General features: G+C 41.1%; 2 protein-coding genes across 2 annotated transcripts in view; one reads left to right on the top strand and one right to left on the bottom strand.

Annotated features, from left to right (window-relative positions):
* Window positions 1-20757, bottom strand: part of adamts7 (ADAM metallopeptidase with thrombospondin type 1 motif 7) — a 223794-nt gene that overhangs the window by 1782 nt on the left and 201255 nt on the right. The window lies entirely within an intron of this gene.
* Window positions 3169-13498, top strand: calml4a (calmodulin-like 4a). Its single transcript, XM_088333155.1, has 5 exons — window positions 3169-3304; window positions 3379-3409; window positions 5564-5704; window positions 9746-9934; window positions 13224-13498. Exons 1-5 carry the CDS (start codon window positions 3302-3304, stop codon window positions 13319-13321), a joined length of 462 nt encoding a protein of 153 aa, XP_088189281.1. The 5' UTR covers window positions 3169-3301; the 3' UTR covers window positions 13322-13498.

Here is a 20757-nt window from a genome sequence, read left to right on the forward strand (position 1 = left end):
GAGAGACATAGAGAAATATAGAACAGAGAGAGAGAGGACAAAAAGTGTGCAAATTAGAGAGACATAGAGAAATATAGAATGGAGAGAGAGAGAGAGAGAGACAGAAACAAGGGTGAAAAAATAAAGAAAAAGAGGGAGAACAAAAGAGGAAAAGAACAAGAGAAAGAGGAGAAAAGGGAGAGACAGAGAAAGAGAAAGAGTGAGTACAAAAGAGAAAAGACATAATGAAAAAGCAAGAGAGAAACAGAAAGGAGGAAGATAGATAGATAGATACTTTATCCATCCCCGCACGGAAATTTACATGAATAGAGGAAGAGTGAAAGCGAGAAAGGAGGAAAGAGAAAAAGAGATATAAAAAGAGCAAAATGAGACAAAGTGAGAAGGATAGATAGTGAAAGACAAAAGAAAGAGAAAATGAAAGACAGAGCAGTAGAGAAACAAAGAGAGAAGAGAGAGTGAAGAAGTGAAAGGGGAAAAGAGAGAGAGAAAGTAATTGAGCTCCAGGTACTTTGTGGTTTGTGCCTTGCTTTGTCAACATCAAGACAGTATATTTCAAACAGCTGATTTTTTTCTTGTGCTTCTCTGGGTGTTGTCTCGCAGGCGGGCCTGAACTGTACCCTACACAAAATAAGATCCAAGCCAAGTTTCGTTGTTCTTTGACAATGACAATAAATATTCAGAATCTGAATTTAAAGATAAAGGAAAATAAAAATAAATAAATTCATATGAAAATCCATCTAACAGTAATAGATAAATCCATAATACGCTTTTGGCTCCACTTGAAGGGACAGCGTGTATTATTGAGTGTCTCCTCCGGGTAAAAATCTAACTCATTAAAAATAAATGAAAAATATAATATTGATTTCAATAATTAACAAAAAATGCATAAACAATCACGAAGATGTGCATTAAATACTTCTAAGTCGAGAAATTGGCATTCATTTTTATATAACATGAGCCTCACCTATAGGGAGCTGACATAATTATCCGCCATCTTGCTGCTCATGGTACCCCCCCAAAAAAATCAACGAAAATCTGGCGAAAGGCTGTGCAAAAAATGTGTTATGGCATTGTCTGAAATAACGTCTGCCTGGATACCCGGGGTGTGCATCTTTTATGTCGGGCGTGCAACTCACACAATGTCTCTGCCCGGCTGGCCAATAGTTTGCTTTTTTCTTGAAAAAGTTTTCGTTTTTATTTTTAATTTTTTTCAAATTAAACATTTTCTTTATTCCGATTTCCAAATCTTCGTTCGGTTTGGAAAATTTGGGATTTCGGTCCGTTTGGCAATTTGCATACACTTGGTAGCCAATCAGAAGCCTGTATCGAATAACTTCGTGCTTCCGGACTCTCCGGAGTGTTATAAGGTAGTGCATTTGCAAATCATTTTCCAAAATAGACGCACAGAGAACACAAGAAAATTGATAAGTGGTTAGGAATCAAGCCAAAACCTCAGCCCCAGAAGAAAGATTCAAAAGAAGCTAACAAAATTGATGACGCTACAAAACGTAAACGTACATTAAAAGCATCGTGGCCAGAGGAATTCACGTAGCTCGTAGCAGACAACGCAACGCAAACATTGCATGAATGAAGATAAATAAATACAGGTACATACTGATGGCAGATGGAAAACAGCGATGTCATATACATGCAATGAATGTTATAAGTAGATTTATAATAAACTTAATTTTAAGTGTTGTTCTGTCATATATTCTGATTATCAATCCTAATACTTTGCAACGACGGGTTTTTGCAATGAGTCGTCTTATTGCGTTTCAAGTTGTGAAAAATGGGGCAGGCAACTTTATGGCTGGGCAGGCATTTTTTCAGAGTTGTCAGTTGGTGTCCGCTAACTTTTAGTCATGAGTTTAAGACACTGGTTATGGTCACTTTGAGTCTCTGTAGTCATTCTTACCAGTGATTTTTAACACCCATGTTAAGTTGCACAACAAAATACTACAACATGTAGTAGTCAAATAATACAAACTGTGCCTTTAACTTTCTCATTAAGGCAGGGGCCTTAAACTACCAACCTGAGTCGCGAGTTTGAGACCCCTGCCTTAGAAAGGGGCTGAGGATGGTGGGTGAGACTGAAGGGTATATAGAAGCGTTTGAGGAGTAGAGTATCGATCCCGGGGCAATGGTATCGATCCACTCGGAGTACTTGCATAGTCTATCTATCTACCTTGGTCATATCCCTCAAGGGATAATAAAATAAAAAAGAAAATGAAAAAGGGGGGAAAAAATCACAAAAACACACACAAACATTTTTGGACCATGGCCAACCCAAATGCCCAAACACCCAAACAAGTTAGGCACCTCGGCACCCAAGATGGTCATGCTTTCGTCCCTCCAGATGAAACAGGACACAAGAAAGCGGCCACGTCACTCTGGTCAAGGTGACACGACACACTCTTTTGTTCAACAGCAGGGCCCTACGGCTTTCACTGGTTTACCCCTGCTGCATCATACAGGTGCCCTGCCCATCCCTTAGAACGTGTCCAAACATCCCACTATCCTTTTACACCACCTCTCCACTCATTCCTCATCACCAACAATAGCTTTAGCTTCCACTAGATTTTGACCTCTTTCCTGCAGTGCATTCATAACACCATCCATCCACGTCAATCGCTGCCTTCCTCTTGGTCTCCTTCCATTTATTCCTGCTCTGTAGATCCTCTTCAACATTCGCTCCTCATCCATCCTCTCCATGTGTCCAAACCAACCGAGTAATTCCTTATCCACACGCTTGCTCAGTTCCACTACTACTCCAGGTCTGTCTCTCACAATTTCATTTCTCAATCTATACAATCTTGTCACTCCTAACATACTCCTCAAACACTTCATCTATAAAACATTGAATTTCCTTCTCAAATCTGCATTCAGGCTCCACGTCTGCACCATACAACATAGTGGGCACAATCACACTCTCATACAGTCCCCTCTTGACATCCATACTCATACTCTTGTTGCTCATCACTCTCCTCAGAGCCCCCAAAACCTTGCTTCCTTGATTCACTCTGTGCAATACCTCGCACTCCATTCCACCAACTGCAGCCACATCACAACCCAAGTACCTAAAGCTACTCGCATAGAACCACAAATATCTCTCTTGCCGCTTGTGTGGAACAGAAAGGGTTAAAGTGTAAACGGTGCTGCACCCTGCATCTGGTATCAGCGTTTCCACAGCAACACATATCAAATTGCATGCGAGCTCGCCGCTGCTGGACTTTAAACAGGTGGAGGCGCAGACTCCCGGAAATACATTTCTTCTCCTCGAAGGACAACTTTAGCTCTTCCAATGGTAAACTCCATTGTATGTGTCAAATAAATAACCACTTTGTTTTTGATTGCATGTTCTGTCATGTCATTTCACAGGCGAAATTTTTCACACCAGCTCAAATCAATGGTAAGACCACTTGGCAGCACCAATCGACTGAATCCCATTCGTTAATGAAAAAGAAATGATGAGATTTTGAAATTCGGCGTTCCCGCATTGTTAATTACTTCCCGACCGAGTGACTTCCAAGCGTTCCGACGGGATCACGGTTTGGGACTCTCATAGCTGTCAACCTCCACCGCGCCATGCCCTTACAAACTGTCGTATTTTCCCTTACAAAATACAAAAAAATCTTACCCCATATTTTTTTTTTCAAACGTGTTTATTCATGTAGTTTAACATGTTATATTGTACATGTGTTTTGCTATATCATACATATTGTTAATTAACATTTTGTTGCTCGACGTGAATGAGGTTTATTATTAAAAAAGTTCAAAAATTAAGTCCCGTATTTTTTGCACTATAAGGCGTACCGGGTTATAGGGCGCACCCCCAAAAAATAGTTTTTGGTCCTATATTTTCCATACATAAGGCGCACCGCATTATAAGGCGCTACAATGGGAATGTCGACAAAACAGTCAGATAGTTCAGTCCAACTTATTACCCCCTTAACATTACGAAAGCTTGCAAAGAAGCAAATACGTGTCGTAGACACTTCCGGATGCGGTGTCCGTACGATGTCACCAAACAAACATTTCTTAGTTTCCATTTTATTTTTTGCCTGCAACTGTATGGACAGCAAAGTAAGAATTTCATTGTGCAGGGAAACGGGGTTCTTTACTGTGCATATGACAATAAACACTTTGAATTGAATTTAGTTTAAAAATAGACTCATCACAGAAACATCAAGATTGTTCTAAAACAAGATACCGGGAAAATATAAATCCGCATAGCTCACATAAGTTCTCTTGCAGTCTTCACGTAACCATGGTCTTCTTAATACAGTGAGTGTAGTAAATCCAGGAGAGTAAAATATTTACAAATACGGAATAGTAAATATAGTTTCTCTATGCCGTAGTGCAACCCAACATGTGATTCACATTCAACTTTTTCGGCCAATTGCAGGCTTTGTTTTGCCCCTTTAGCCTATGCGAGCCTGTAAATGATAAAAAGGATCCGCCCCCTTTACCTCCGAATAACTTTAGCCAATAGTGACTGATTCAAATGATGATTGACACATTGGTCAAGAAATGAAACGCCGGTATATAGATCCCAGCATACACCGTGGACGACTTCGCCTTCGGGGGAAAATCTAGTCGGTGGCTGCTTGCTTTAGTTGCAAGACTTTGCGACTTAATATTGATCCATATATAAGGCGCACTGTATTATAAGGCGCAGGGTCAGCTTTTAAAAAAAATAAAGGCTTTTAGGTGTGCCTTATAGTGCGGAAAATATGGTAGCTTGGACGTTCACTGTAGAAGGAAAAAATACACGCAAATATAATTAAGTAGAATTTTCTTATTCAAATTATGAATTCATTTTCTACATTAAATTATTATTGGTAATATAATAATAATAATAATAATAATAATTTCCTTTGTATTGTCATTCTTTGTAACAATGTACACAGAACGAAATGTCGATACACCTGACCCGTTGTAGCGAGTCGGTGCAGCCGCAGCCAGAGGGCGCCGCCATTATACCAATTAGGTATGTCTCGGTCGAGGCGCGAACCAGCGACCTCCCAGTCTACTGATTAAAGGGATAACCACAAATCTGTCTTTTTTCATTTTATCCTTTAATACTTCCTTTTTTTCTTAACTTCTTTATACAACATAATAATTCGTAATATAATGCATCAAAGCAAGTGCGCCGTTTGAGAGCCGGCTCCATTTAATGAGTTGAGCCGAAAAAGACGGTTTTCTAAAAAGAGACGGACTTCCTTTCACTACACAACCACCACGTAATGATGCATGATGGGAAATCCCCAGGCGGCAGACACATACGCACAGTAGTATCAAACTGCTCGCTTCGTTTGCAACGGAAAAAAAAAACGATACCGAGATGGAGGCTACCGCGGCGAACTCGTTTGACTTGATTTGCCGTTTCGTGATAGTCGGTGTATACCGGATGGTACCCATAATTAACAAATTTGCGTTTTTCCGTACGGATTTTCTTCATCTTAAAATGCATAATAAACGTACTTTGTACGGCAAAAACATACAGGTTGACAGGTATGGACTCTTGATTTCGTGCCGCTTCACGAATGAGTTTTCCTTGCAGAGTTCAAGGAGTGCTTCTCGTTGCATGACAAAAAACACAAGGGACGGATCGACGTCAAGGACCTGAACACCGCCATGCGCTGCCTGGGCACGAGCCCGACCCTCGGAGAAATCGAAAGGCATCTTCAAGTTCACAAAATTGGTAACGGGGCAGCACGTTATACAAATGTCCACTTAAAAAAAGTAACACATTGTGTCTTATTTGCATACTTTGCCATAAGTCTGTTCAAGGGACAGTGTGTAATGTTTGACAACTAGATGTCGGGCGATACTGGGACTTACTGTAAATACATGGTTAAGTCAAGTCATCCATCCACCCATTATCTGCACCGCTTATCCACAATAGGGTCGCGGGGGTGCTGGAGCCCATCTCAGCTGTCTTCGGGAAGTGGGCAGGGGACACTCTGGACTGGTTGCCAGTTAGTCGCAGGGCACACAGAGACAGACAACTTGCTAACTCATTCACACCTGGGGACAATTTGGACCACACCTGACATGCATGTTTTTGGAATGTGGGAGGAAACTGGAGTGCCCGGGGGCGAAACCCACGCAAGAATGGTGTTAGGAAATAAATATATTAAAATGTGTTACCAAATTGTTCAAATTAGTTATCTGACTCCATTAAACAAACACCCCCTAGCAATGCATGCTCGTTTCTTTTTGGACAAAAATTGCCGACATTTTCACACGGGGGCAGATTTATTTTCTTACACAAATTAACTAAGTGAATTCCATTGAATTAGCAGAATTAGCCGAATTATTCGAATTAGTCTTCGTACTGCCTCTCTCTCGTTCTCCCCCGATCTTCCGAAGTCTCTCGGCCCTTGTCTCTCCCAAGCTGGCGTGCCGACTCCTCCCATGGGCGGGCCAGGAATGCCCATGTGTGCTCCACCTCGTCGCCTCGATGTCTGGACCCCTGCGTCACGAATGCCCCTCTTGCCTTATAATATCAGCCCTTGTCCCAGTTCCCGTTGTTTCTGTAAACATCACTCTATACAAGGTTACATTGACCTCACCCCACAGCTCAGCCAATGAATATCTTTTGCATCAAATGTCATTTGTGTTTGATTGTACAAAATCCTTTATAGTCAAATGTATAAAATCCTTCAACGGGAGAACATGCAAACTTCACACAGGAAGGTTTGATACCATGACCTCATAACTGTGCCGCGGACACGCTAACCACTCAGCCGCCGTGCTGCCCGAGTCAAGTCATGTTTATTTATAAAGCCTGGAACACTAGCACTACCAGAGAGGGATCGAATGATCTTTTTGTTCAGAAACCGTAGATAGGGATCAACTGACCCCAGAGTTCAGCTAACATCCTGTCTTTGGGTGTGAATGGCTGCCTTTGTTTTGTAAAACCAGGCCATTACTAGGACACTCTGGGGTGGCACGGACTTGTAAGATGCTCCTCTACTTAGGAGCATTTGAGTGACGTAAAAGGGTAGATATGTTTTTTTTTTAGGGATCTAAAAAAATATCCGGACATTGCTGTAAGTTAGATTTTGTATCGTGTGCACCTTTTTCCGAGTACAGTACTGTAGTGCTTCTTTCCGCCACTACCGGCGTGTGGTGGCGCTGTGAGAAGTCACTCAGCATCCACCCCGAAGAAGAAATCCGGCTTCTACTTCCTAGTTTGTGTGTAAACATACTATACTGTATCTCCAGTGAGCTGAGAACTTTTTTATCTAACCAACCATTTTTACTGCCCGGAGATGGCTGGGATGGGCTCCAGCCCCCCCGCGACCCTAATGAGGATAAGTGGTACGGCTAATGAGATGAGATGAATATTGTTAATATCGTTTAACATTTTCATTGTTTAATATTTCGTGCATCCATTCAATATGGTTGGTGTAAAGAAGAGGCGAGCCGTTTCTTTTGAAATGAAAATGGAATAAAAAAGCTTGATGCGGTTGAGAAAAGGTCAAGTCTAGATGAGCAGTGGAGTCCAAATGGTTTTCTAAATTGATTCTAAATGTTTAAAGTGCTCTGTACGACTGAAATTCGTGGTACTTGCTTGAGTGGTAGAGGTAGCTGAGAGCATACCATTGACTATAAATTGGATGAAGTGGAAGAAAGTTCTAACGTGGTCAAGGGAGGCCATTTATCATTGAAAATTTCAACATTCCAGGAAAAGAGTTAGTTATTTTTGCTAACCCAGTAATACCTGCAGAAATCTGGTAATGCTAAACCACCAAGGGACTTGGGAAACTGAAGAGTGCTCTTTCTATTTAATGTATATATATATATATATATATATATATATATATATATATATACGTAGCCCTTCTCCCTTACATAGTGCTCCCGGTAACTCTTACAAGTTTATGCCTGAGTGTGTAACTGACAGGCACGCTTTTAGCACCTCTCCTCTCCTGGCCTGCTGCTGCATCCGGCCTGGCAGGCGAAAGAGAGAGCCAAATCTATGCGACCACTTCCTAACAGAAGCTAAAAATGAAAGAGGGAAGCAGAAATCGAGCTTGTTATCGTTTTTTTTTAACTACAAAAAAAGGACAATGCCAGGTGTAATTTGTGTGGTAAAGTGGTCTGCTACTGTGCTAACACCACAAATTTACATACACACAAGAAAAACGCTCACCCTGCCGAGAGTAACAGGCTGCAACCCAAAATGTTTACATGTTACTGTTCCTGAACAAAAACCTGTAAATCTGTTGTTACTATGGAAACACTTTATTTGCATTACCGTCTTTATTCTCAAAGTATTCTGCAATTTAGGATATTTTACTTGTTAGATGGACGTAGATATACAGTTTTTGTATTTTCGTTACCTTTCTCCTTTTTTGGTTTTACTCTCTTTTTTTTCTATGAAACAGTTACAATAGCAATATTTTTGTCCATATTTTTTTTAACTGTTCAAGTTTGCATTGAAGGTATTCAATAAAAAATACATTTTTTTAAGAGCCTAAAATATGTGTGCAGTGTTTATCGTTATTATAAACTAACTCAAGGGGAGGAAGGGTTCAACTATTCAATATCACGACACTTCCAACCAGTGTTCCCTCTAAGCTGCTCGTGTGCGCAATTACGCACTGCTCGCACATTCTCAGCGCACAAGAAAATCTAGCCAGCGCACAAAAATCAGGGCTCAAAATTACTTATTAAGAAGTGACTCAAGTCAAAGTTACAGTGCATGAAGGTAAAAATACACGGGTTCCCCTGACGTTGTGTCCTAAATGCGGTATTTTGAAGTCGAGTCGAAGTAGTAACTGATTTGAATAAAGTTAGTAGAGTTTGTCGAGAACCGGCTTCTTCGGCTCGGCTCACTAAAAGGAACCGGCTCTTTCGGGTCCTAAACGGCTCTTCGGGTTGTTTTTGCTTCTTTAATCCCGACATGACCAAATATTATGTAAAATTATGCACACAATGACTTAAAGGAAGGGGGGAATAGAACAAAAAAGAAAAAAATACCCAAATGAAAAAGTAGTGAAAAGCTGAGAAAAAAACACACAAAAGAGAAAAAAAGAAGGAAAAATTTTGAAAAAAAAGCCAGAAAAAGGAAAAGAAAGAAATGTAGGAAAAAAAGTAAATAGAGAACAAAAAGAAAAAAGTAGCAGCTCGGAAAAAATAAACATAATGAGATTTTTTAAAAGGAATAAAAAAGTGGAAAATAAACACGGAAAAAAGAAGAAAAAGTCTGTGTTGCATTCAAATAATTTCCAATTATTTCAAGTGAATCTTGTTGCCAACATTCTACTTCCACTAAAAATGTGATTAAGTACAGTTCTGTATCTTACAACCGACTAAATAAGCCCCCAAAAATTTCAATATTATGCGACAAAATATATCAGGAAATAAAAAGAAATGGATATCTTGTGAACGAATTGTAAGAACAAACGACGTTTGTAGGCCGTACAACCTTTGCAATAGAACATTAGTCAATTCATTCAAAAGAGAAAAATTATTTTGCATTGCTGGAAACTCAGCAAAATGTAACGTGATGTCAAGTTTTGGACATGTTTGATAATGATTTAGTTGCCACGCTTGGGATTGCTGTTGCTCACTGTTGTTTCAAGCGTTGCTCACCGACTTTGTGTAAACGCTCAGACCCGTGGAAAATTACAGGGAACATTGCTTCCAAGCAAATTATGGGCTTTTTTTCACTGATATTTTTCATAAATAAATAAAAATCAATAGTTTCGTTTTGTTTTCCTTTCTTAAGAAAAGTCCGGCACTTTAGACTTCTCTACATTCCTGACCATGATGCACCGGCAGATGCAACAGGAAGACCCTAAGACAGAAATTCTCGATGCCCTGAGGATGACCGACAAACAGAAAAAAGGTTTCATTCAAGCCTCAGAACTAAGAGCCAAGCTCACTATGCTGGGAGAGAAACTCACTGCACAAGAAGGTATAACAACACCACAATGCACGACAGTCTTTGTTCTCAGTCACTGTTAGGATGCTATGTGTTATAAATACCAATATGGCAAAAAAAGTTTCCTTTTCGACGCAAGTAGCAGAAATAGTTATTGTCTGTTTCAAATCAGACACACGAGGAGAAAGCGATACAAGAGGCAATATAAGACCGTTTTTTTTCCCAGGGTCATCGAATAAATGAGCATTTTTAAAAAAGAAATTGCATTATTTTTGCATGACCTGAGCTTCACCCAGAGGGAGGTGTCATAATTGCCTGGCATCAGAACCTAAAACATAGCCAAAGACCGGCACCCCAAGATAATGGTCATTTTTGGTCACTTTCAGTGCCTGTGGTTTGTATTTTTCTTATGCTTTTTAGCAGTAATTTCTAATAGAGTGATATTCAGTGGTCAAGTAATACACATCGACCCTTTATGTAGATTATGAAAGGTATGTATTATATAAGGAGTATTTATTGTTTACTCACTGTAAAAAGTCCAGAAAAATTGGAGTATGCAGTGCAAAGAAAATAGATACCATTTTTAATGGCGGAGAATTAGTATTTTGCTAATTTCAATACTATTTTTCTACAAATATTACAAAAACATAAGTAAAATAAGAAAAACAATAGAAAAAAACAAAAGTAAACTAACATCTGGATAGATAGTTCCTAAAACCTTCTAAACTCAAAGTAAATCCCAATTTGCGTGCGTGTGTGTGTTTGTATGTGGCTTATAGGCTCTGAAACCACTGAACCAATTTTCGTAAAAATGTACACAGTTGTACTTTAGGCTTCTGGCAGTGTCTTTGGCTAGATTTTGTGTCAAGGAAACCCCAAAAAATAGCAGAAAAATCGATAAACATCTGCTTTCATGTACAGGTGGCTCTGAAGCTTTTGCGGCCGTGCGGCTCTTATACACTCCCTAGTGGCTCCCTGGCGTTTTTTTTCACAAACCACGGTCGCACAAGTAGAATGCTCGTCAACGCCACGCCCGGCAGTGCCACGCCCGGCAAAGCCTGGCCTCTATGCTTTTCTATTTTAACCAAAATAACATCAGGATCAGAATTTCCTCAAATCTTCTTTGGTTGATGTATAGTCAGCAAATCCAGCTATAATGGGGAGTTTGTTTTGGGCTTGGCACAAAACTTTGGCGACCTCCAGTGGGCATATTTAAAACAGGTGATCGTTTCATGTGATGCAGCATATTTTCGTCCTGTGCTTCTCTCAGCATTGTCTCGCAGGCCGGATAAAATCTGTTGGAGGGCCGATTCCGAGTTGCAGGCCATATATTTGACACCTCTGGTCTAATGAAAACCACATACAGAAAAAAACAAAATCTAATTAACTGTGGTAATCTATTTGTTTTGTTATAGTACTTTGTTCTAGAGCTAGGTAGAAAATGTTTTTTCCAATGTTTTTTCCGAGCTACATTTAATTTTTCTTTTTTCAATTTAATATGCTAAATACAATTTCTTCAAATAAGGAACAAATACACCTATAATGTTTCTGATAATTCATTAAGAATGTTTTTTTGCAGTGAACTGAGTAAACAATCCAAGTTTTGGATTACAGACCCTCCCCTACTTACGACCATTCACTTACGAAAAACCGTAGATACGAACATTTTTTCCGGGTTGTCGAAAAATTTCAGGACATTACTGTGTCACGGTTGCCCTTCTCTTGGCCCCGCCTGTTTGGCGCCAGCTGTGGCTCGTTGTCTGATTGGCTTCCCTCCTATTTAAGCTCAGTGCTCTCACTCACCCCTTGTCAGTCCGTCAATGAGCCTCTGCAGCTGTAAGACGTGTGTTTTGACTGTGTCCGGTATCCTGCTTGTGTATTCTGTCCGGTATCGATCCATCTTTCTCGTCCTGTCTGATATCTTGCTACAGTCTTTGGCATCAGGTATCGATTCCTCCTGTCTCATCCTGTCCGATATCTTGCACCAGTCTCCAGTATCGCTCCGGTCTGTCTTGTCCTGTCTGATATCTGACTACAGTCTACCGTATCAGGTATCAATCCTGTCTATTTTGTCCTGTTTGATATCTGACTCCAGTCTCCAGTGTCTGATATCGATCTCGTCTGTCTCGTCATGTCTGATTTCTTGCTACAGTCTCCGGTATCCGGTATCGATTCCGCCTGTCTCATCGTGTCCGATATCTTGCGGCAGTCTCCAGTTTTTGGTATCAACTCATCCTGTCTGATATCTCGTGCCAGTCTCCAGTATCCGGTATTGATCCCGTGTGTCTCGTCCTGTGTGATATCTGACTCCAGTCTCCAGTATCTGGTATCGATCCTGTCTGTCCTGTCCTGTCCGGTATCGACGCCGTCTGTCCTGTATCTGCTCGTGTATCTGGTATCGCTCCTGTCTGTCCCGTCCTGGCTGGTATCAGCCCCGTCTGTCCGGTATCTGCACGTATATCTGGTAACAATCTCATCGGCCTATGGGTTCCTGTCTTTCCACACCGGACTTCTGTCTTACTTCTGCCGCCCAGCGCTCCCCGAATCACGGGCGTTTGTGTTTACGCGCAGGACTGGGGCAGTCAGTAAAATAAAGCTTGCGTGAAAACGTTACGTATCTGGGTCCTCCTCCTGTTCTGGTTCTGACATACTGTAGTTCTTCTTTCTGCTTCCACCGGTGTGTTGTACTGTGAGCGCTCACCCACATCCACCCTGAAGAAGAAATCCGCTTCCTCTTCCTAGTTCCTGTACTATGCTGTATCTCCAGCGTGCTAAGAACTTTGACATTTTTATTGTTTAATATCTCGGGCATCCATTCAATATGGATGGTGTAAAGTGGAAAGAAGAGGCGAGTCGTTTCTTTTGAAATGAAAGTGGAATAAGAAAGCTTGATGCGGTTGATGAAACGGTCAGATCGCTTTTTTTCGGCCACTTTCTACCACAGAGGACGAGGTAGCCTAACTCTTAAAGCCCATCTTCCTAAAGTAAGTTAAACTTAATTTATCTTTAAATGTTTATTTTTCAATACAAAGCAATACAGGTTACTTTTACAATCCTTATATATACTCAATATAGCACTGAAGCAACTTACGAACAAATTCAACTTACGAATGATGGTCTGGATTGTTCGTAAGTAGGGGAGAGTCCATATTATTTCTTTAATTTTACCACATTTTTCTCATTTTTTCCTTTTACAGTTGTAATTAGTAAAAAAAACGAGTAGACCCAGGTAGATCTTTTGACAGCAGCGGAATAGGCATAAATCAATTTCCTCTTGGCCCTTTGTTTGAAAGACGCTGTTTTCTGTTTCCTTTTTTTATAGTGGATGAGCTATTCAAAGAAGCAAACATCGAACCCAACGGAGTTGTTAACTACGAAGAATTTGTGGAACTGGTGATTCTGCCGCCTGTCGATTATTGAATCGCGCAAGAATGGCAAGAATACGCGCTGACAGACTGCTGCATGCGGATTTTTTGTGAACGGTGTAATTATCTTAGCAAGTTTTCTTTTGTGTGTCTAATGGCGGAGTGGAAAACTCATTTTAGCTCAGCGGCCATGTTGTCGAAAAAACACTCTCACGGGGGCCAGACGAGTACTCAATGGCATTCGTCGTGTGGCTGGGGATCTTTAGGAGGCTCACAATTTAATTAAACGATTTTGATTCAGGGGTGAAATTATTGAGGTGTTTTTTGTTTTTGTTTTTTACTCAAAATTTAATCCTTTGTCATGATTACTGATGTGACTCAGCTCTTTTGGCACCGACTCCCGCGGGTTCTGATTGGCTCCCGATCACTATTTGAACCCAGTCCTGTTTGTCCCATTTTGTCAGTCCGTCTGCAAACTTCTGTGAACACTAGGCAAGCCTTTTTCGACCCCGACTCCCACCTGTCCTGTTTTTTGCTCCTGTCTGTCCCCGGCTTTGACCTGTTTTTGTTCCTGACCACATCTGCTCTCCCGTCCCGGCTTACGACCTCTTTTTGTCCCCGACTACGTCTTCTCTCCTTTTCAGGCTTCCGACTCGCTTCCGACCCCGACCACGTTTTTGCTCTCCTGTCCCGGATACCGACCCACTTTTTCCTTCCCTGACACCGCCATCGCTTGCCACGAAAGACCCCCTTCCGCGTTCAGAGCACAATCCGACTTGCTTCTGCGTTCAGCGAACACCGGATCGTGGGCACAGCCCTTTCTCTTGCTTCCAATAAAAACTTGTGAGAAAAGCAACGCATGTGGGTTCTGTCTCCGTTCTGGTCTTGACATCCTTAACTAAGATTATCTCCTTGTGTTTTTCAACTGTGAATTTGTAACAAAAAAGCAAAATAACAATTGAATAAATTTACACTAAAGTTTAACTCAGGGAAACTGGAACATGACCAAAATAGTACACGGACATTAATTAAAGTGCAAAGCGATAAGTATTTCTCTCTTGCTATTTATTTTCTTTTTTATGATAGTGATTATCTGAATTTGGGAACTTCGCTTTTAGAATTCTTATCTATTAAAGAAAGGACACTAAATCTTTTTATGTCACGGTTGCCATGGCGCCCAATTGGCACCGCCCGTGTGGCACCAGCTGCGGCTCGTTGACAGATTGGCTTTCCATCTATTTGAGCTCAGTGCTCTCACTCTTCCTTGGTCAGTCCGTCAACGAACCTCTGCCCCAGTATACTTGGGTTTTGACTCGGTCCTGTTTCCTGTTGGTATTTCCTGTCCGGTATTGTTCCCGTTTATTTTGTCCTGTTAAATCTCGGTTTCCAGTTTCGTTCCGGTCTGGATTTTCCTGTTAAATTTCGATATCCTGTTTTGATATCAATCCTGTCTGTCCCATCCTGTCCGGTATCGACCCCATCTGTCCGATACCTGCTCGGGCAATTGGTATCGATCTTGTCGGCCTCTGGCTTTCTATCATTCCACGCCAGACTCCTGCCTAATGAAATGATCTGCATTTATATGGCGCTTTTCAAGTCAATGACTTCCCAAAACGCTTTACAATGTGCTTCACATTTCCCAATAGCAGCCGTGCAGCCATGTAAGGCTAACCTGCTTATTGGGGGTATTAAGGGTTCAGTGTCTTACCCAAGGACACTTCGACATGTAACACGGAGGAGCCGGGATTCGAACTGCGATCTCTTGATCCCAAGACGAGCCCTCTACCTCCTGAGCTATGTGCATGACTCCCCATTTCCTGTAAAATAAAAGGCTTGTGTGAGAAACGTCACGCATTTGGGTCCTGATCCTGTTCGTGACATTTTAAAACTTCTGCAAAGACACCCAGATCCATGCATCCATTATCTGCATCACTTATCCTCAGTAGGGTCGCGGGGGTGCTGGAGCCCATCCCAGCTGTCTTCGGCAATGGGCAGGGGACACCCTGAACTGCCAGTCGCAGGGTGTGGTTTTGTCCGCCGTGGGCATAGGTTAGTTTATCAGCCATTACAGGTAATCCAATAATCCAAGAGGAAACGAAAACAAGAAAAAAAAAAGCTTTTGTGAGACGAAGTGTACGTTTTTTGCGGTCCTTCGCTGTATTTGTAGCAAAGGATTCAACCTGTAGAGAAAATTGATTTTTTTTTTGGTACAATAACAGAAAAAGCCTTAATTTAAAAAAGTAAGGTCAATCAATTACTGAAGCTTTCAGCATCAAAACAGCCTCCAACTCGAAATGAATGGCCTGTCTACTTATACCTTGTGTTTTGTAGCACTCGACTTTGTCACAGTAATGCAGTCAGGTTTGATCTCCTCTTTTTTCCGTCTCACTTATCCTTTTCCTTATTTGGTCACTCTCTAATTTCCCATTCACACTTGGTGTCACTTGTTCTGATTACTCACCAATCTCATCTTTTTCTTTTCACTATTTTAATCCTTTGTTTCCCCAGATCGGCACTAGTTTGTTGCCTCTTTTGTCACATTCTTTATTTGCACCGCTTATCCTCAGTAGAGTCGCGGGCAATGTTCCCTGTAATTTTCCACGGGGTCTGAGCATTCAGACAAAGTCGGTGAGCAGCGCTTGAAACAACAGTGAGCAACGGCGATCCCAAGTGTGGCAACTAAGTCATTATCAAACATGTCCAAAACTTGAAGGAGTTTCCGGCAATGCAAAAAAATTAGTCGGTTGCACGATACACAACAGTATTTAATCACATTTTTTAGTGGAAGTACAATGTTGGCAACAAGATTGACTTGTTATAATTGGAAATAATTTGAATGCAACACAAACTTTTTCTTCTTTTTTCCCTTTTTTTCTATTTTTTTTAATTCCTTAAAAAAAATCTCATTGTGTTTATTTTTTCCTCGCTGTTACTTTTTTCTTTTTGTTTTCTATTTACTTTTTTTCCTTTGTTTGTTTCTTGTCTTTTTTTCTGGCTTTTTTTTTCTGAATTTTTCCTTCTTTTTTCTCTTCCTTTTGTTTCTTTTTTTTCTCAGCTTTTCACTACTTTTTCATTTTGGTATTTTTTTCTTTTTTGTTCTATCCCCCCTTCCTTTAAGTCATTTTGTGCAGAATTTTACATAATATTTGGTCATATAGAGATGAAAGAAGCAAAAACAACCTGAAGAGCCGTTTAGAACCCGAAAGAGCCGGTTTCTTTTTGTGAGCCGAGCCGAATGAAATGAAATGATGATCTGCATTTTTATATAGCGCTTTTCAAGTCAATGACTTCCCAAAGCGCTTTACAATGTGCTCCACATTTCCCAATAGCAGCCTTGCAGCCATGTAAGGCGCTAACCTGCTTATTGGGGGTATTAGAGGTTCAGTGTCTTACCCAAGGACACTTTGACATGTAACACGGACGAGCCGGGATTCGAACTGGGATCCCTTGATCCCAAGACGAGCGCTCTACCTCCTGAGCTACTGCCGAAGAAGCCGGTTTTCGAAAAACTCTACTGACTTTACTCAACTTCGTTCTACTTCGACCTTCTGCGCTGGCTAGAGTTTCTTGTGCGCTATAATGTGCGTCGAGTCGAAGTAGAACAAAGTTAAGTAAAGTTAGTAGAGTTTGTCGAAGACCGGCTTCTTCGGCTCGGCTCACTAAAGGAACCGGCTCTTTCGGGTCCTAAACGGCTCTTCGGGTTGTTTTTGCTTCTTTAATCCCAACATGACCAAATATTATGTAAAATTATGCACAAAATGACTTAAAGGAAGGGGGGAATAAAACAAAAAAGAAAAAAATACCAAAATGAAAAAGTAGTGAAAAGCTGAGAAAAAATGGAAACAAAAGGAAGAGAAAAAAGAAGGAACAATTTAGAAAAAAGCCAGAATAAAAGAAAAAAAACAAAGGAAAAAAAGTAAATAGAGAAAAAAAAAAACAGAAAAAAGAAAAAGAAAGAAACAAAGGAAAAAAGTAAATAGAGGACCAGCTAGGAAAAAATTAACACAATGAGATTCTTTTTAAAGGAATTTTTAAAAAAGTAGAAAAAAACATGGAAAAAAGAAGAAAAAGTTTGTGTTGCATTCAAATAATTTCCAATTATATCAAGTGAATCTTGTTGCCAACATTGTACTTCCACTAAAAAATGTGATTAAGTACAGTTCTGTATCTTACAACCGACTAAATAAGCCTCCAAAATGTTAATATTATGTGACAAAATCTATCAGGAAATAAAAAGAAATGGATATCTTGCGAAAGAATTGTAAGAACAAACGACGTTTGTAGGCCGTACAACCTTAGCAATAGTACATGAGTCAATTCATTCAAAAGAGAAAAATAATTTTGCATTGCCGGAAACTCAGCAAAATGTAACGTGATGTCAAATTTTGGACATGTTTGATAATAACTTAGTTGCCATACTTGGGATTGCTGTTGCTCACGGTTGTTTCAAGCGTTGCTCACCGACATTGTGTGAACGCTCAGACCCCTGGAAATTTAGAGGGAACTTTGGTGAACATGCAAGGTTCTTGCAAAAAAAAAAGAATACAGCAGTATTACTTTCTGTCACGCCCCCCCTTGGAAGAAGGAATCCCCTCGAGCCCCTCCATTTTTTTTTTCTCCAACTGATCAAATAATATTGGGGGGGACAAAACGATGATTGCCTTGTTTGTTTTCAGTGTACTAAACCCTTGCCTCCTTTCCTGAACACGAGTACTACCTGCCAAATATTTGGACTGTCGCCTTTGCTAAGGTATGTTCACTGGGTCAGTGACCCTCTGCCTGCTTCTTGGACCAGGAGGTTGTAGAGTTTGGAGCAGTATTCTGTCCATCTATTCATTATATTTTTTTTCATTAGTTTTCCTGCCTCATCTTGTTTTCTTTGTGTGAGGCATTTTACAATCTGGAAGGCTTTCTTTGAATGGTTCTTCATGAGGCACACTTCTAACTCAGAGTATTGGTAGTCTACATCACAGGTGTCAAACAGGCGGCCAGCGGGCCAGATCAGGCCCGCTAAGGGATTGAATCCGGCCCGCGAGACAACACTCAGAGAAGCGCAAGAGAAAAACAAGCTGAAGGTTGAAATAGGTCCACTTGATGTTGGCAAAGCTGGGTGCCTCTCACAAAGACACTGTACTTGTATTTATTTCCCCCACTCTCTCTCTCTCTCTCTCTCTTTCTCTTTCTCTCTTTCTCTTTCTCTCTCTCTCTCTCTCTCTCTCTGTCTCTTTCACTCTCCGTCTCTCGCTTTTCCACCCCTTTTCTCCCACTCTCTGTCTCTGTCTCTTTCACTCTCCGTGTCTCTCTTCTTCTCTTCCTTTGTTGCTCTTTGTCTCTTTCTCTCTCTGTGTCTTTTAACCTCTTTTGCTCTAACTTCCTTTTTTCCTCTTTTCTCTTTCTCTCTTCCTACCCTTCGCACTTTCTTTTCTCTCTCCTCTCCTTCTGTCTTTCTATTTCTCTTTGGATTTCTTTCTTCCTCTCCCTTTCTTTTGCCCCTCTCACGACTTTTTATCTTTTGTTTTTCACGCTCTCTCCCTCTCTCTTTTTCTTTCTTTGTCCCGCCCTCTCTCCTTTTCCCTCCCTCTTTCTCTTATTTCTTTATCTCTCTTTTTCTTTCTCTTTAATCTACTAGTCTGGCCCCCGACAGAATTTTTGTTGTATCTTGTGGCCCCCGAGTTAAAATGAGTTTGACACCCCTGGTCTACATGATCATTTTTCCTCATGTATTGCCAATGTATCAAATCTGAGAATATCTCATCTCATCTCATCTCATTAGCTGCACCGCTTACTGGAGCCCATCCCAGCAATCATCGGGCAGTGGGCAGGGGACACCCTGAACTGGTTGCCAGCCAATCACAGGGCACACAGGGACAGACAACTCGCTCATTCACACCTAGGGACAATTTGGACCGGCCAATTCACCTGAAATGCATCTTTTTGGAATGTGGGAGGAAACCAGAGTGCCCGGAGGAAACCCACGCAAGAATGGTGTTAGGAAATAATTATATTAAAATGTGTTACCAAATTGTTCGAATTAGTTATCTGACTCCATTACCCAAACACCCCCTAACAATGCATGCTCGTTTCTTTTTGGACAAAAATAGCCGACATTTTCACACGGGGGCAGATTTATTTTCTTACACAAATTAACTAAGTGAATTCCATCGAATTAGCCGAATTAGCCAAATTATTCGAATTAGTCTTCGTCCTGCCTCTCTCTCCTTCACCCCGATCTTCTGAAGTTCTTCTCTCGACCTACGTCTCTCCCAAGCTGGCGTGCCGACTCCTCCTATGGGCAGGCCAGGAACGGCCATGTGTGCTCCACCTCGTCGCCTCAATGTCTGGACCCCTGCGTCACGAAGGCCCCTCTTGCGCCGGGAAGCGCTGATTATCATATCAGCCCTTGTCCCAGTTCCTGTTGTTTCTGTAAACATCATTCCATACAAGGTTGCACGGGACAATTTGGACCGGCCAATCCACCTGAAATGCATGTCTTCGGAACGTGGGAGGAAACCGGAGTGCCCGGAGGAAACCCACGCAAGCACGGGGAGAACATACAAACTCCGCACAGGAAGTCTGGAGCTGGATTTGAACCCACGCAGGAGGTGACTTGAACTGTGCCGCACATGCGCTAACCACTGCGCCGCCGTGCTGCCTCTGAGAATATCACCTGATACAAAAAACTCATTTTTTCCGCCTGTCGATTTTTTTTTCACACAATACAGTCTTTGACTCAAAACCCCTGGATTAAAGTCATGTTTTTTAAAAATAAAAGTAATCTTTTATACACAGAACACTTTCAACTGCAATCTCAAATCTAATCTCCCGACGTACACATAACCTAATGAGATGTTATTGAAGTTTACTTTAGATGTGCTGGATGTGGAACACGTACCTAAGAAATGCATAGTCTGCAGTCAATAAGATTGAAGATACACGCATACATCCAACACATTTTAGAGTCACGTCACATTTAATACAATTCCACATTCCTTGCTGGCGATAAAGCTGTTTGGCTCCTTTGTTTTTAATAGGATGTGTTTATTCATGGAGCGTGGTTATCACAAAAGATGTATTGCCGGCTTATGACGCTGGCCGGCAGTCAAAACCATTTAGGGAAACTTGGTGAAAGATACCAGGGTCTGACACTTTGCAGTTGGCGTTTTCCATTTCAGAGAAACTTAATAAATCAAAAGTGACATTTGCTATCCATCTTCTGAATGGGTTGTGGGCTCTTTTCAGTGTAAATTTACAAAGCCTACATGTATCTAAAATTGAATATATGGATATTTAACAGGGGCGATGGGCCAGTATATCTATGTATATTATAATATATATATTGTGTATATATAAAAATGAATATATATAGTATGTGTCTGTGCATACTTAATGCATATAGGATTGTATGTACGATGTTGTACGATACCAGCTCAGTAGCCTAGATGGTAAGGCGCCCGCTTTGAGACTGGGAGGTCGGTGGTTCGCGCCCCGGCC

The sequence above is a fragment of the Urocampus carinirostris genome, chromosome 4, assembly GCF_059441175.1.
Source record: "Urocampus carinirostris isolate Australia breed hairy pipefish chromosome 4, RoL_Ucar_1.0, whole genome shotgun sequence".
In the NCBI taxonomy this organism is placed as follows: Eukaryota; Metazoa; Chordata; class Actinopteri; order Syngnathiformes; family Syngnathidae; genus Urocampus; species Urocampus carinirostris.